At 39.5% G+C, this 17,223-nt stretch overlaps 1 protein-coding gene across 1 annotated transcript in view; it reads left to right on the top strand.

Annotated features, from left to right (window-relative positions):
• The window catches only part of LOC112159110 (metabotropic glutamate receptor 7), an 82,563-nt gene extending 65,826 nt beyond the window's left edge, over positions 1–16,737 (top strand). Inside the window, exons 8-11 of the mRNA XM_024292972.2 lie at positions 1,165–2,100; positions 11,562–11,814; positions 15,696–15,718; positions 15,793–16,737. Coding sequence (XP_024148740.1) covers positions 1,165–2,100; positions 11,562–11,814; positions 15,696–15,718; positions 15,793–15,909 — 1,329 coding nt within the window. The 3' untranslated portion in view covers positions 15,910–16,737. The remainder of the gene's footprint in view (positions 1–1,164; positions 2,101–11,561; positions 11,815–15,695; positions 15,719–15,792) is intronic.
• Positions 16,738–17,223: the final 486 nt, after the last annotated feature.

Below are 17,223 nucleotides of genomic sequence, written 5' to 3' on the forward strand. Positions count from 1 at the left end.
TTTTTTTTTTTTTTTTCGCCAGAGCCGGAAGTAAGACTGATGTCACTCTCGCTCAGTCCAGTTGTCTTATATAGTCAATGGAGGAGGAGATTGATTAATAGTGGTCTACACCTAATCAGGACACAGAACACAAGGTGCTGTTAAAAAAACATGCAAAATTGCACACAAAAAACAGTGAAACAGCAAAACCATTAAAGTATAACTGCAATATAGCAAGGATGTCTTACTGACAGAGATTTTTCTGGAGGCTGACTGTTGACAGGGTATGACGGAACAAATCTGAATGCGGTGTTGGAAATCTGACCATTAAAGTATTCTGACCAGCTAACTTGTGCATGTAAACACCAGCTGTCAGAGTGTTGATGTACTGCTGTTCTACTGATTTATATTGATGTGATATCTACTGCTGTTGATCAGTGACACCACTGAGAAACCATCTGGTGCATTTTCTTAAGCTCGCGGTCCCAGTTTGGCGCTCCTTCATGATGAATTCAGAGATTAACTCTGTGTCAGATTTTTTTCTAATTTTTCAATAAATGTGTCCATTTTCTTATTCTGCCTCTTTCAGGCCCACTTGTACTTCCAAACTATAGCTTGAGCTTGAAGTATGAAATGCCTTGGGGTCTTTTTGGCTTTGGCTCCCAGACAGTTCCTCTGAGCATCTGTGTATTGCACTTTTCATTTCTGTGACAAGATCATAAATAGAAATAGGCTTGCAATTCGAACAGTTGCATTTTGCCAACCTAAATCCCATTTTCCTTCCTTCTCATCGCGTATTTCATAGCTCGCTGACTCCTGTATTAAAACCTAATGTCTTTTGCATTTCACATTTATTTTTATTTCACTGAACAAAGGTAGGCTGTGTTGCCATGGAGATTTCAATTACTTTCCAGTATTAGAAAAGGCAATCCCTTTAAGAAACTGGCAAGACAGATTTTGTATTGTGTTAAGTTAATCGTTCTGTTCAGCTGATTGCAAAGATTATATTTTATTTCACAAGACTAATAGAGTCACAAGTGACGGAATAATATATTCCAAATATATTTTTTATTTTACTTTTTTGCCATTCCTAGTTTCTAAAACTCAGGAGCCACCTGTTACCTTTCAGTTTCTCCCACTGGCTAACTCTTCGTCTCTCTTTGCTGTGTGTCTCATTTTTCCCAGCTGGACGAGCTTCAGTGGCCAGATGGGGATCAGGAGGTGCCCATATCCGTGTGCAGTCCGCCCTGCAAAACTGGAGAGAGGAAGAAGAAAGTAAAGGGCATGCCATGCTGCTGGCTCTGTGAGCTGTGTGAAGGCTACCAGTATCAGTACGATGAGACGTCCTGCAGATTGTGCGCCTACAACATGAGGCCCAATTCCAACGGAACCGCCTGCCAGCCCATACCCATCATCAAGCTGGAGTGGCACTCTCCTTGGGCGATCATCCCCGTCTTCCTGGCCATGCTCGGTATCATCGCCACTATCTTTGTGATGGCAACTTTCGTGCGCTACAATGACACACCAATCGTCCGAGCGTCGGGGAGAGAGCTGAGCTACGTTCTGCTTACTGGCATCTTCCTGTGCTACATCATCACCTTCCTCATGATCGCCAAACCTGATGTAGCTGTGTGTGCCTTCCGGAGGATTTTCCTGGGCCTGGGCATGTGCATCAGCTACGCAGCTCTGCTCACCAAGACCAACCGAATCTATCGGATTTTCGAACAGGGGAAGCAGACAGTGACAGCTCCTCGCTTTATCAGTCCCACCTCACAGATCGCCATCACCTCCAGTCTAATCTGTGTGCAGCTGCTGGGGGTGCTGGTGTGGTTTGCTGTTGACCCACCAAACACAATTATCGACTACGATGAGCAGAAAACCACAAACCCCAAGCTGGCTCGCGGTGTGCTTAAGTGCGACATCACAGACTTGCAAATAATTTGCTCGTTGGGCTACAGCATCCTGCTGATGGTGACATGCACCATTTATGCCATCAAGACAAGGGATGTACCAGAAGACTTCAATGAGGCCAAGCCCATTGGCTTCACCATGTACACCACTTGTATAGTGTGGCTGGCCTTCATCCCAATTTTCTTTGGCACAGCACAATCTGCAGAAAAGGTGAGTTATTCTTTTTTTTATTGCATTTCCATCCCCCTTTTATTTCTTTCTGGCTTTTCCAGGGTTTTATTTTTGCACAAACACAACTAAAAGGAAAGTGAAAAATACAAAATGTTATGGGACAATTTCAGTTATAAATTGGAATTCTTCTTCATTGTGTTCAAACTAATGCTACGGTGACAAATATAACTGCTACCACGGGATGGGGAGGCATCGGCAGAATCTTCAAGATTTTATGCCGCTCGATTTTTTTGAAAATTGTTGCCGTGGTCATGAATGTAGATGCAGTCATACAGTTTGGGGACCTTAGAGACCATGGAGAAGAAATGCACTCACTCCGATTTGTGCGTGCATATTCTTGATTTGTGCTTGTGCTGTTTTATCAAATTCAGGCTTTTCTTTTCAAGCTTTTTTAAGCTGTTTTGGAGTGAGGCCAATAATAGCTGTTTTGGCTAATTTTGACTTTTTTTTCTTCTTTTTTATAGACTTTTTTTTAAGTTTAGCTATTTTTCAGCTACATGCTAGCTGTTTAGGCTAACCAAAGTGTTTTTTTTCCTTTTTTTGGGATAATTTGGCATTTAGCTAATATTTTAGCTGACTATCAGCTTCAGCGTTTTCAGCTATCAACATCAGCATCTTCAGCTAACAGCACTAGCATCTTCAGCAGCCAAATTCAGCTTACAGCATTCACACTAGCACTATTGCAGGTAATGCTATATATTTAGTTCATAATTATGTTTAAAAGTTACAGTTTTAAAAGTGTAGTTTTAGTGTGTTCAATAAATAGTTATCCTGTTCGGTGTGTTCTGGATTTTGGCACCTTGTGTGATTGAGTTTGACACCCCTGCCATAGTGTAACAAAAGAAAAGGGGTTTATATCAACCACCAGCGTGCTCCTCATCCGGAAGTCAACTTTACTTTCATTGTTTATCATGAAAACAGAACCAGAAAGGCAAGGGTGATGCAAATATATTATGATTCAGTGACACAGCAAATTACTGCAGAAGTTGAAAGAAAAAGAGGATACGTAGAGCAAAAAAAAGCGTTTTTTTTTGACAACTTCTAATCAACGAAGCATTAGACATGGTATGCCTCTGGAGTTGATTGAAACAATGACATTCTGACCTTCTGTGTTAGATTCTGCTTATCGGGCCAACGCTGAGCAGAATACAGATGCGTTCATCCTCCGGACTCCCGCGCTACTTGGCAGGCCTGTGTGTACATGACACATCCAAGGGGAAGTTTTCCACTGACAGAATATTGATGCTGACAGGAAAGTGTTACTCCTAACCTTTCGAGAGGCACACCGTTCAATATCCTTCCTGCCAGGCTCCCACATGAGAAAGATCAGAAACTGATTTTCCTCATCTCAATTTGCTGCTGATTTCATAGATGAATTACACCCTCAGCAGCGATTAGGAGTTCATTATGTTACTTGTGGCGACTAGCGAAGCAGTAATGTGTTTATCTTTCCACCTTATGCAGTTAACTCTTTCTTCACACTGCCTTCTGCTTTACTCAATCCTCCGGTTCACACCGCAGCATCTCGGTGTAATGGCCTCTGTAAGTGCATTTCTACCGAATCCCCGGGCACTGCGAGTGAAAAATGCTTTTAGCATGTCTTGATAGCAACTCTTATACTGCAGAGGTGACTTGACTCATCCCTCATTTCAAGCTACGTATTTAGAGAATATGAATGCTTTCCGCATTTGTTTGCTAAAATGTTTTGGTGAAGTATTGACTCTAAATGTCATGCACTAGAATAGAGCCAGATTTTATTGGTGTGTTTTGTCTTTTTATGGGCAGATTAACCTTCTTATGCCAGCTGCCACAAGGAACTTAAAAAAAAAAGAAATACAAGTTAGCATCGTCTTGTAAAATAAGCCGTCGTCTTTTCTAGGTGTTGCTTCTTTAATCCAGGTATTTACAACCGTCACTCCTTTTTAGTTCCTTCTGCTTTCCCTGTTGGGACTCGTTTCAGGGAAAGCTTGACTAAACATTAACAAAAGACCGCATAGCATCACTTCTGCCCCGTGTGCATGTTCTCCGTCACTCAGTGCTGTCATGTTTATCACTGTCAGTCTCCAGGAGCAACATCCAACTGTCCCTAGTGCTTGAAACGAACCTCAGCGTTTCTGTTAGATAGTACCAACATGGACATTTTTAAAGCAGTTTTTGTAATGCAAAACAGGACTGAATCACATTAACCACCACATTTACAGACTTCTCATTCTTAGGCTCATGTAGAGTTTCTGTTGTCGCTACAAAAAAGTTTTTAAAAACAAATCAAGCTGACAAGCATCAAAAGAACTTTTTCAATTTAGCTTTTAGCCGGGGATATGAGAAGGACAATTTGTAATCTCTGCTTCTCCCTGCAAAAAATATGCGCTTTAGAAGAGCTGCTCTTGACACTTATTGTAGGGACGTGAAGTCTTTTATAAAGAATAGCTGAGATTTCCCTGCCTGTCATTTGTTTTGTGCATGAAAGCTCCAAAAAAGCAGCATCTGAAGGAATATGCAGGCAACAAAAAAAAAAAAGAAAGAAAAGCTGGACAGGAAGGAGTGCAGCGGAAAGACAGCAAGGTCGGAGTTTTGAATTTAACCTCGCCTTGGATTTATTTATAAGGGAAAGGAGAGTGTGACATCTGTTTTACACCACTTAGAGCTGCAAAGCTGAAACTGTGTTGACCTGACAGCTTTGCAGATATTCTCGCAGTTGTGGAAAAACTGAATTCCAAAATAAAAAGAAAAGAAAGCTGCAGATTTTGGTATGTAGATTTTTACTAACCTTTAAATTGCTGAATCACACATTGCAGAAATAAATGAATGCACAAAAATAATGAAATATTCCATGTCTATTTGCCCCAGTCTCAAAAACATGAGCTGTTCACGCACAAAATGCAGTCTTTAAACTTTATTACACATATATTTTAAAATCTTGGATTTTCTCGTGGCTAACCTGCCTTTCTGAAAGAGGGATCCTGAGGTACATTCATGCCAAATTTGGTGCTTGAACCACAATTATTTTAAGATCTGGCTCCACTAAATGTGTTGTTATGCATTGCATTTTCTTTAGTTATTTATATTTCCAATTAATCAGAATTAAATAAAATATGCAAAAAAAATATTATTAAAATTAGAATTTCTTATTACAGTAAAATATTCTCATTTATTCAATATATTTTTTTCAATATTAGGATATAAGACACATCAAATATTGGCATATATTGTATCTAAATGACATTGTTTTCCCCAGTTAGCTTAGCTTTTCCTTGTCAATTAGCTTTGCAAACATTTGCATTGTTTTTCGTTTTGCTTCAGAGTCTCATAAGCAGTTTGGGAGGTTCATTTTGCTTCTGTTTTTCAGGGGACCTTAGAAATGTGCAAGTCAGTGTTTTCGGCCAAACTAAACAATTGTAAAGATCACTGGTTCTGAACTAATGATAACTGTTGCAATGCTGCATTTTCCTCACAAAAAACCCCAAACAGAGTGAGAGGAAATGAGCTTTTGCAAAGACAAAAATGTGCCTCAGAGGCAGCACAAAGCCATCTGCAGAAATTACAGTTTTCTCCAAAAGGGTATCTTTTAATCAGCATATTGTCATTAAGTATTCCTGTGGTGGTTAGTCTCTGCCAGAACGCCATCTTCTGGATTATCACATCAGTTTTTGAGAACCTCAAAGGCTGCAGGAATAGTTGGTAAATTTCCTAAATGCGCTAAAATTAACATAAATTACAATTTTGAAACAGTTTTTTTCTTCTTGTCTATTTATTTTAGAAGGGATTCTCAGCTTGTTTTGACTTTTTGTGAACAACATTTCAAAAAACCCAGTGAGAAGATCCTCACTTGCTGGTGCTGAGTCAGAGCTGATGTGCACACAGGAAGGTTCATCTTCAAACGCATTGAGATTTGGCCACACAAAGCCATCAAGAGTTGTTCGTGACATCAGCTCACTCAGAAAGTTCGAATCATCCAGAGAGTGGATTCTGCAGATCCCCTGGATTCATTATTTAGAGCATTACCTAACATTAAATGGATCGTAGTAATTGTTACTTTCCGCACAGAGACCTCATCCTGTCTGCATTTTTAGAGCTCAACCCTTCCCAGCTTTACAGTAAGAATATTCTGTGTGTGTAGGATTGTAGGAACTCAGCAGCTCTTTGGAGATTGGGGCTCAGACGGTTTGAAGAGTTCGAACGTTCAAGTTTGTCGATGAGATGTAAAATTCAAAGCCACCATTTGACTCCTGATGAAGACTTTAATAAATCATTAAAAAGGCTATAAATAGAGAGTTGCTAAGCAGTTGTGAAAATGACTTTATGTAATTATTTATGTTAAAGCAAAAGTGATTAATTATGTAGGTTCTGTGACAAGCTAAACATTCAAATAGTGGCTGGGAGATGCAATGAATTTGGGTCAAGCTCTCAGAGAGGCACAATGAAAAAAACCCTGACTGTGATTAGAAATGGTGGAAAAAGGGATTTGTTTTGGTGCATTTGCGTGAGCGCGTTTGTGCGCATGTGCTGATAGAAAGCCCACATGTTTATGCTGTATTGTGTGTATAGGTATGTGCTTGTGTAATGAGGGAAAGCATGACGCTTATTAGCAGCTCGCTCCCAAATCATTTCTCTTGCACGGTCACAGGCTAGGTTCTGATACGGTCAGCACTATTGCAGATTCTGAGGGATCGCAATCTCATTAAAAGCTTGTGTTTAGTTTCATGCACAAAACTCTGTAGTGTTGCTATGGGTACCAGACAAATTATCAACAACCAAACATGAAAACCCAACACAGCGTATTAGATCTTCTCCTGATTATATTTGATGGCGGGTGCACTCCTTGAGTGCATGTCCCTGAACCACAAAATGCTGCAAAGTCACAACCCTGACACAACATTCCAGCAGTTTAGGGTGACACAGAACAGAGTACACTTTGATATTTATACAGTTATTAATGCATCGCATACCAGCCAGATCACTGCTTCTGAAGTCTCCAGGCAGAAGGAGCTTGAAGGAGATGGAGGCAATGAGCACATTAGCGTGCAGAAATGAGGCATCTGAATGATGTTTGGAGATTAGAAAACAAGCACCTGACATGTATGTGAATGAGACACGCTTGATAAAGCTACCATTAGTAATAATTACTAAGCAAGAGTGCACTAAAATGGTGGCACTTCTTCCTTTCAGTAATTCGATGAGCATTTTGCCTTTGTGCAATTACACTGTGATGGATAATGTGTTTACAACTGTATCCTCCTCCCGTCCACATTACTGAAGCCTGGCTGAGCAGAAGCAAAAAAAAAAAGTGACATCTGATGCTCTTGAGTGCCGATGTGAAGAAGCTCTTGAAGCAGCGATGCCCCTCCTTGAAATGATTGTTTTTCCTTGCCAGACTCCTGCATATTTGCTGAACACATCATAGTAAATCAATCTTTTTTTAATGAAGTAAATATTTAAATTCAGTAATTGAGCACAATTATGTTTTATAAAGTTGACCTCTAACCTTTAGTAATAAAAATATACACAAAACATGTCTTATAAAATAAGCAACCTTGTAACTAAACATTTGTTATCAATTGTGTTTTTTTTTTGTACATCTAGTAAGCAACACCAAAAGACATTATGTACTGCAGATGCAGTGCTCTCAGAGATACTTCAACCAGGTTTTAACAGATCATTTTTTAGGAATACAAAGAAGCAGCCGTTTGAGTGAAAAATGGTCAAATACGCATAAACTTAAGGGCAGTTTTATTGAAGTGTCAGGGACACTTCAATAAAACTCAATTCAGTTTATTTTAAAAGCAGCGATCTATATCCAAGGTTTTCTCAAAGCGTCATACAAAAACACGAGAGAAACGTCAAATTACAGATAAATAAAAATATATATAGAATGGTTGTAAACCGATTTAGTTAACTTTGTGGTTTTGGTTATTTACTGTTCGGGAGAGGGACATAAGGATGTAAACAGATGGGAAATAAAGGGTTTTTCCAAGGCTGTTTTCCTTTACACTGTTGGCAGACATTATGAGTATAACTCAGATTGTAAATTACTATCGCTTTGCTTTCTGAGTTGTAACTGCAAAGAATTGTGGGATTGGATTATCTTCTCTTCATTCAGAAAGGATGGTCTGGTGTCTGCTAAAAGGGTAATAAAGGAAGCACCAGAAGTTCTCACTTCTTAAATTTGCTGATTTCAAACATCTTTTTTTTTTTTTTTTTTTTTTTAAGGATGTTACGATATTTTACCTCAGGGGTTCCCAAACTATGGCCCGCGGGCCGATCTGGCCCTCCTCCACATTTGGCCCTGCCCCTCAAACACTATCAGAGACGTATAATTTATTTTTTTCTCAATCTGGCCGATTGAGACCCACTTAGAACCTGACTTCATGTTCCACCCTTCTGCAGTCTGAACAATGACGGGTGAGGATAGACTATTTATTGGTTTAACTTAAAATGTTTTTGTATTTTTTTTCTATGAAGATCACAGAAATAAATTATTTAAAATTTGGCCCCACATCAGATAAGAAGACAGTTATGTTGTCCTCACGAGAAAACGTTTTTGGACCTCTGATTTACCTCACATTTATTGTCATTCTTCTTGTTTATTGTCTTGTAGTAAACCATCTTGTTTTTGTTTCCTGATCCATTATCCCGTACCCAGTTGAGGATAAACACACTACCGCATATGTACTGGTGCCTTGTGAACATGCCGGTGTGTCCTACTGCAAAGATGTTTACATTGGAAAACCAAACGTGGAGACAAATATTTACTTCATTTTTCTGCTATTTAATTGTTCCTGTTGCACATCTCAGCTTTTAAACTGTGTTAGATTGTGAAGCAAAGAAGATTTAGATCAGGGATAGGCAACTCCAGGCCTCGAGGGCCGCATTCCTGCATGTTTTCCAACTTACCCTGCTCTGGCATGTTCTGACTGGCTGGACACACCTGAACCAGGTAATCAGTCATGAGTAGGGCTTGGATATCTGGAAATCCCGCAGACACAGCGGGACTCTAAGCCTGGAGTTGCATATCCCTGATATACAGAAGATCAGGGGTGTCCAAAGTCAGTCCTCGAGGGCCGGCCTCCTGCTGGTTTTTCCAGAAATCCTGCCTTATCTGCTGCTGACCACCTGGATCAAATGGATTTGGCCAACAAGGAGCTTCTATGGCTGGTTGGTTGGAAAGCATGTAGGACATCGGCCCTCAAGGACATCCTCGCAGTAGATCATTTCTTCTCCAGGGCTGATTAAAAACCGGTTACTGCAGGAAAAGTGTCCCATTTAAAGCAACAACATGTAGTAAATCCAGATTTATACTGAGCTGTTTTCGTTAAATAGAAGTGAAATAACGCAAGAAAGCAAAAACCTTCATATTGCCCCTGCTGGCTGGTCAAAGTGTCCTTTGCAAATGTAAAAATTCTTTGTTTTCCCCAAAACATATTTCTTGGTCAAATTTAGTGTCACTGTGAAACTTCTTGTTCCAATGCAACAAGTAAAGTACGTTATTCACTGAATGTGAGACAACAGGCAACTGCACTGCCCCCAAGCTTATAATAGTCTACAGACCCTTTCCAAAAAATGAGAATATCAGAGGAAAGTGTATTCATTTCCATAATTCTAATTAAAAATTAACGTGCAGGGAGTATAGATTCAGGGCCCACTGTTTAATTGATTTTTTTAAGTATTTATTTGTTTATTTTTTTACACAAATTGTGGTTCCAGCTCATGAAACCCACAAAAATAGAATTTAAAAAATTAGAAAACTCTGGAGAATCAAAATGTGATTCTTAGTTTTGCAAAAAAGATAAAGACAGACGTTATGATCACATCAAATCAGTAAATCACATGTTCACATTTTATATTTCAATAGTATGGTTAGGGGTCAGGTCCTGAAGATAAAATCTGCATCTCCATCCACATCCTTAGAGGGGGGGATCATGAACTCCTCTAGAACATTCTGATAGACTGTGGCAGTGGTTTTGGATGAAAGAAAACAGAGTTTACCAACACCAGCACTGGACAAGATTTTACAGTGTACCTCAAGCAATCTAAACTCTGTTCTTCACCAGTCGTCCTCCAGACTCTTGGACCTTGAAATGAAAGACTTTCCTTTCATCAGAAAACAGGAGCTTGGACCTCTTGCCAACAGTTCAGTTTTTCTCCTTGGTCTAGTTGAGACCTTTCCTCTGTTGGCTCAGAAGTGGCTTGCCTGTAGTAATACGACAGTTATGGTCCATCTCCTGATTGCATCGGATTGTGGCAGTTGTTGTTCCTCCACCTCATTCCCCTCATTCTGGATATCTGCCCGGTCACTGAATCTTGTCCTTTTGATGATCCGCTGAAGTTCTGAACTTCTGTGGATTACCAAGATTGTGGAGGGGATCAATGACAGTCTTCTGGCTAGTTATCAAGTCTGAAATCTTCACCGTATTAAGCTAAACTGGAACAATTTAATGACAACCTGTGCAGCTGCTTTGAGCTTAGTGGATGATTAATTGGTGAAACTTAGTTTAAAACATTCATGTCCTGCAGAATTTGGGCACATTTTTCCACAGTATGGAAGTCCTGTTTATGTTGGTCTTATGATCTGGAACCCCAATTTATGTCAAAATCAACAAATAAATACTTAAAATAAATTAAACAGTGGGCTCTGAATCTATATTCCAATGGAAGTTTAATTTTCTTTAATGAATTATGAATAAACTTCTCAGAACCGCAGTAAACTTTGACATTTAAACAATGTTAAGAGTCCATTTCAGCTGAACTGACATCAACTGTTTTGTTAGAGTGGAGTTTGCATGCCCTCCTTGTGCCTTTCATGGATTTTTCGTGTACTCCTGATTTGTGATGCTGCACAAACACCTGGGTGTTAGCTTAACAGATTATTTTAATTGACCCCTGGAGTTGTTGTGAGCGTGCACATGCATTTGAAGGATGTTAGGCTGCTGGACAGGTAGATAAATGAATGGAGGAATAGATTATGATGGGAACAGAGTCCTGCTTTTTGTTTATGTTTACTGTCACTAATACCTCTGATCATTTATCAGCAAGTTGAATTATATTGTGCAGATTAGCAAATATATTCATTATAAAGGTACACAAGAGTAATATAACCACCTGTTTCAATCACCAGGCTCTAGAACAGGATTTTTCTCAAAAATGAAGTATTTTTCTTTTGTTGTTTATTCGATTTTGGCCTGGATATAATGCTTTTTTTTATCAGATCTTAGCTGTAAGAGTGCGTAACAGTCTGTTTCCTCTTTAAACGGTTAAAAATGTTTCCTATTGTTGCTTTCTTGTCTCTAATTTTTCTTTTATGATGTTTAAATGCTATTCCAAGCATGTTTGCCTCAGAGAGCAGCCAAAAGGTCAAACTACAAATAAAGAACTCGCCCTTTTTTATTATGTATGCTGCAGTTGTTTCTTTTTTTAACTCTGTGTTTTACCTGTGTGTATTCCAGCTGTACATTCAGACAACCACCTTGACCATCTCCATGAACCTCAGTGCCTCAGTTGCACTGGGCATGCTCTACATGCCCAAGGTGTACATCATTATTTTCCACCCTGAGCTGAACGTACAGAAGAGGAAGCGCAGCTTCAAGGCTGTGGTCACTGCTGCCACAATGTCATCCCGGCTGTCCCAAAAGCCCAGCGAGAGGCCCAACGGGGAGGCGAGGACTGAGCTGTGTGAGAATCCTGCTGCAGACCCAATGAGTGAGTGACAATGTGTGAGGAGAAAGCCATGAAGCTGCAAACATGCCTACAAAAAAACACCAAATTCAATTTTTCAGTCATTTCGCAAGAGAAAACTTACAGTGGAAAAACAAAATGTATTGATATTGATCAATATTGTATTGGTTCAGTCAAATATTATGAGATTTTTTTTTAGCAAACTATGTCATCTCTCTCTTTGTGGTATTTGAAGAAAATCACTAGTTACTTTTCAATGATTCATATTCAACTATTACTATATTTTCCAAAGTATACAGTAAGTCACACTGGAGTATGAGTTCTGGGACCAAAACAAAATGTAAAAAGGAAGAAAAAAACATATATAAGTCCCTTTGAAGCATAAGTTGAACTTTTGGAGGAAAAGTGCAATCTACAATCCCGGCGTAATGCTGCTTTCACATTGAACAAAATTTCACGCATCAAATTTGTCCTCTTGATGCGCACAAATTTTAGTGCTTGTCAAAAAAATGTGTCCAATGTGTGTCCAATCAGGTAATCAGTCATGAAAAGAGCGAGGAATATTTGGAAATTTTGCAGACACACTGGCCCTTGAGGCCTCAAGTTGTCCATCCCTGAACTGGAAGTTCTTGTTTCATGTGGGAGAAGCTACAGTTACGTTTTTAACCTCATCATATATACTCTATATCTCATTTACAATTCACGGAAGACTATATAGTGCCCTGGATTTTTAAAGGAATTTGGACACCATTCTCACAACTGATTTCACAAAGTGAAAATCTAATCAATACTAACAGTTCGCATGTCCTTCTTTGACTCCACTGTTTTCCGATGATGAAAATGTGGATGGTTTATTAAAAAATTAAATTTAAACATGTTTTTTGGCAAAAATTGTTTGACCGCAGTGCATTGTGGTCAACATTCAGTCATGTAGTGAGTATCGAAGGACAATGTTTTTTTGCAAAGGCTTCTGGGAAATCTCTAGTGCACTCGATTTTTGAAATGTAGATTCGGATAGCACTACAAAATGGCGACCGCACTATATAGTGAGTAGGAAGGAATTCGGACATATCTGGGTCCATGACATCAGCACCTGAATGACGGCGCTTTCAGCGGTACTTCCGTGTCTCTGTAACCCAGTTTGATGACTCACTGTTACTCCAAAAAATAAAAACAAGAATAAAAATTACTCGATACAAATAATAAAAATGTAGTTAAGTTCATGAGAATAAAATCTCACTTTTGGATGACACTTCTTCTGCATTGTTGTCAGTACCAAATTCTAACAGACACACCTACAGTTCCCTCTAGTGGTTGTTAATGGTAAACAGCTGCTAAAAGGCAGCCAGTTATAGGTGGAAAAATAAAGTATAAGTCACATCTATAAAACTAAAAAATAAGAAAAAAATGTATACTCCAAAAAATACAGTAGCTTTGTTTGATCTATGCAGATTGAATGAATAAAAGATCACTAAACCCCCGGAGCTCGGATCTGGTTCATTAATCTAGTTATTTTATAACTGAAACTTCTATTATTTCTCAGCTTCTTCCTGGGTTTTATTTCTTGCATAATAAATATAATTCCTCCTATTTAATTGAGTGTTGACAGGGTGAGAAATGTGTATCATATCCTGAGGGGAGGACTCAATTATCTTATATCCTGATAAATCGCGAGACCTTTAGCCTAAGTGCATGGCAGCGAGCACCACAGAAGATGGGGGACTGACTATGTGGAGAGATTTAGAGAAGAAGGCTTTATCGCAGACAATTGAGGGAGATAATCTGCCACTTTGGTGTGTGTTACTCACACCACTCTTCCTCCGATATGGCAAGTATGATCCTGTTAGCAAAGATAAAACCAAGAATTACTACACAAGCGATGCAGCCTAAATATTCTCAGCAGTTTGTTCTGGTTAAGAAGCAGAAAAACTGCAGGTTTTAGCAAGAAAGGCGTGCCAAAGATTTCAGATCCGCATTGCCGTGGAAGTTATTTTTCCTTTTCTTTTCATTAAATGTCAGGAAAAAGGGAGAGAAGATTGACAGCTCATGCAAATCACACATCACAGCCTCCAACACTCCTTTTTTCACAACAGTTCTAATAACATACAGCAATCATGGCAGCCAAAGGGGCACCGAGCCCTCCACCGGTCTTTGAGGTAACGGATTTTCCTGGGAGTTCTTCCAAAAACCCACCAGTTGTCACACTCAGCTGTCGTGAGTGCAGCAAACTTGCGAGCGTGCACGTTTGCGAATGTGTGAGTTTCACACATGTAAGTCACAGAGCTGAGCAAGTGTATTAGGGGAGTATGAATTTTCCTGTCACAAATGTGACTCATTGACTCAATTCATGCTTTAAATTAGAGGGTAAAATTATAACATGTGTTGCAGCAGATTAAAAACCCCTAAGCGGGTCATTCAACCTCTGGAGCCCCTCCTCCCCCCGCCCCCTCCGACGAGGCTCCTCACCTTCTGTCCCTCCGACGTGAATTCCTCGCCGCCTCGTCCCAGTGCCCCGCATGCTCTCTCCTCCTCTTTGCCCTTCTTTTTTAGCAACAGTGGAAGTGACATTTATTAATGGCGAATTTATGTGCATGACCGCACCGAAACCTGAACTGTGCCTACACCATCCCTGGAGACTGTCCGTCAATTCCTGTAACCATCAGAGCAACAACCAGCTCCCTTTTAGGACCCATCAGCTCTGCATGAGATGACTCCTGGTGATTTATGGGATTTGGAGCATTAGTGATTCTGCAGATTTGCATTGGTATTGATACAGTGCAATATCTTCATGATTATTTTTTTCCACTTGCCCTGTAATTCTTTTGAAGTGATTAAATGTTTTGCACAATTTTTCACAGTAGGCTTGTTTGTTTGTTTGTAGATGCTTTTCAGATTTAATTTATGTAGAATGTGTTAAAGAAAAAAAAAGGGAGTCTGACAAGGGATAGAATTACAGATAAGGGAGGTTGTGGGGTTTAGATAAGACAAGCAGGTTTCATTATCAGAAACAATTAAGAAAGAGAGGCTAATTGAATCAGTTCCAGACCGGGAAACACCCCCCCTCACACATACACACAAAACATATCTCTGAAAAAGAGGACTGATCTTTCTCACGTTGAATGATTAGCAACAAGAAGCAGCATTTACTAATGTTTTATTCATCATATTACTGTAATAGATTGATTCCAGAAAATTCAGCTGTTAAGAAATGGTGTTTTAATTGCATAGCCCATGAGAACTGGTCACCATGGCAACATTAAAGCAGCAGAAGGAGAATTTACAGTCATATTTGAGATTAAGAGCATGTGCAGCTACCTTTCTTAATATATATTAATATTCGGTCACCCAGACTAGTGTAATTCCACAAATCTCTCTTGTTACAACACTCCTCTGGCTCCAAAACTAACTCATTTATTCAATGGAAACGCTGAAAGTAAAATAAAATGACTGACTTTACAGAGAAGAAAAGCTCTCACTCTGAAGGTTATAAACTTAAATTGGTTCTCACAATGATGCCTATACAGCAGGACACACAAGCAGAAATGGTAACCAGGCATTCAGCCACATTCTGATACGTTTCCATGGCAATCGAGACTGGGATCGCATTGCATGCCCCAGCATTTGTTTGGTGCCCACTTGTGTGGTGTTTGTGATTTTTATCACTAGTTAGCATCTGAAAATAGAAACGGAGGCTTTACACAGGGGCACAGCGAGTTGAAATGATACACTAGGCTGAAATATTGCTCCTGATTCCTCACAGCTGGCAATAAGAATTCACAGCACAGCAGTAAGACTTTACCGATGTGGATGCCGTCTATTTACCACAGCAGGAGGCTTCGCTTTTTACATTTGTTTTGGCAGCCCTCCAGGTAAACTTCATTCTTTTTCTTCCCCGCTTTTCTCAGGTCAAGCAACAAAGAAAACATACGTGAGTTACAACAATCTCAGGATCTGATCTGCATGGAAACGAAAGCTGTCCTTTTGTATGTGTTGGAAAAGCAGGACTGCACCAGATCGCATGAAGGCAGACAGACAGCAGCTATTCCTGCACAACCTGCAGTACCGATGCATTCCAGTGCTGTGGAAAACATCCCATCATCAGACAAACATGATCCATGAGGCCTGACAGGAGCTAGCGGCGGTCCGGGCCTGTGTGCCAGCGTCGGCCCTGAGAAGCAAACTGCAGGTTGTGAACTTGTGTTGTGGTCCTATTTTCTGTCCCTGACACAGAATGGCTTTCCTGCTGAGAGGAGGTCATTGTGGAGGAGGCCAGAGTCGAAAAAAAAAAAAAAAATGAAGGATGGATCTGCTTTGAGGTAGTTTTCTTTAAAGATGCCATTAAAGCCATATTCTCTTGGGGTTTGCATTTTCTGATTTCTGTTTGACATTGTTTTTCCGTGTTCTTCTTCTGTGCCTCTTTTCTCGATGTTTATTTAATTACCTTAAACAGCATTCTCTGCCACATGCAGTATTTGGATTTTTTAAACTCAGATCAGTCCCAGATGATTATTACATTAGTGTGATAGGTATTGTATGTATATTTTTTGTAAATATTTGAGAGTATTTTCATGTTTGGAGTACACACACACAAAAAAAGAAGTAGATATCTGGTCTTTATTCAGTTGGATTTGGATGACAATGAAAAGCACCACAAAGTGTTCACTTTGCATGTGCCAATGTATGTCTGTTATATTTGATGTAAACTGAAAAAAAAAGAACAAATAAATTCTGGAAACAACGTTGAGCTCTAACATCAACCTGTAGTTTGTTAATTTCTACCAGAAGAGAATGATGTCGAATAAGTGCAAGCATGTTTGTTTGACAGGGTTTTGTACCGGCTGTTTTGCACAGTTTTGTCGAGGCAAACAGTGTCAGAGCAATCCAGCAAGTTTGTTGTGATGTCTGTCAAAGCATGAACATTGAATAAAACTGTTTTGTTATCTTTTATCCGACAAAACCAGACAGCAAGTTATTTTAGCATCGGGTTGAAGGTGGCTTTGGGTCAGAGTCAGATTTTAAATTTGTTTTAAAAAGGAATTTGAAAGCCGGAAATAAGCCGAGACAGTTTAATGTCTCAACCTGAGCACATAGTGTGTTACGCTTTAATCAGAACTGCTATTCTGGGGGGATGCTGGGCAAATTTGTACAGGGCAACCCAAGGAGCCCAAAAAGTGAAAATGTTCATGCATGTTTTCTGCAGGCATGCTACAGGTGAAAGGTTGAACACCTTAAGTCCCACTCCAACTTTATTTTTTTCGGGTCTTTCAACTGTTATTATGCAGTTTTTAGCCAAAATCCAAAAGGCTGTGTAATTTTTTTAAGACATTTTCACAAATTCATTAGAAATTTTTCTCTGAGTTGTGGGTGGAACTGTTAGCTTTGGCTAATTTTCCATCAACCCTTTATTTACACTCTCTCCCGCTACCTTATAGC

This window comes from Oryzias melastigma, linkage group LG7 (assembly GCF_002922805.2).
Source record: "Oryzias melastigma strain HK-1 linkage group LG7, ASM292280v2, whole genome shotgun sequence".
Classification (NCBI taxonomy): domain Eukaryota; kingdom Metazoa; phylum Chordata; class Actinopteri; order Beloniformes; family Adrianichthyidae; genus Oryzias; species Oryzias melastigma.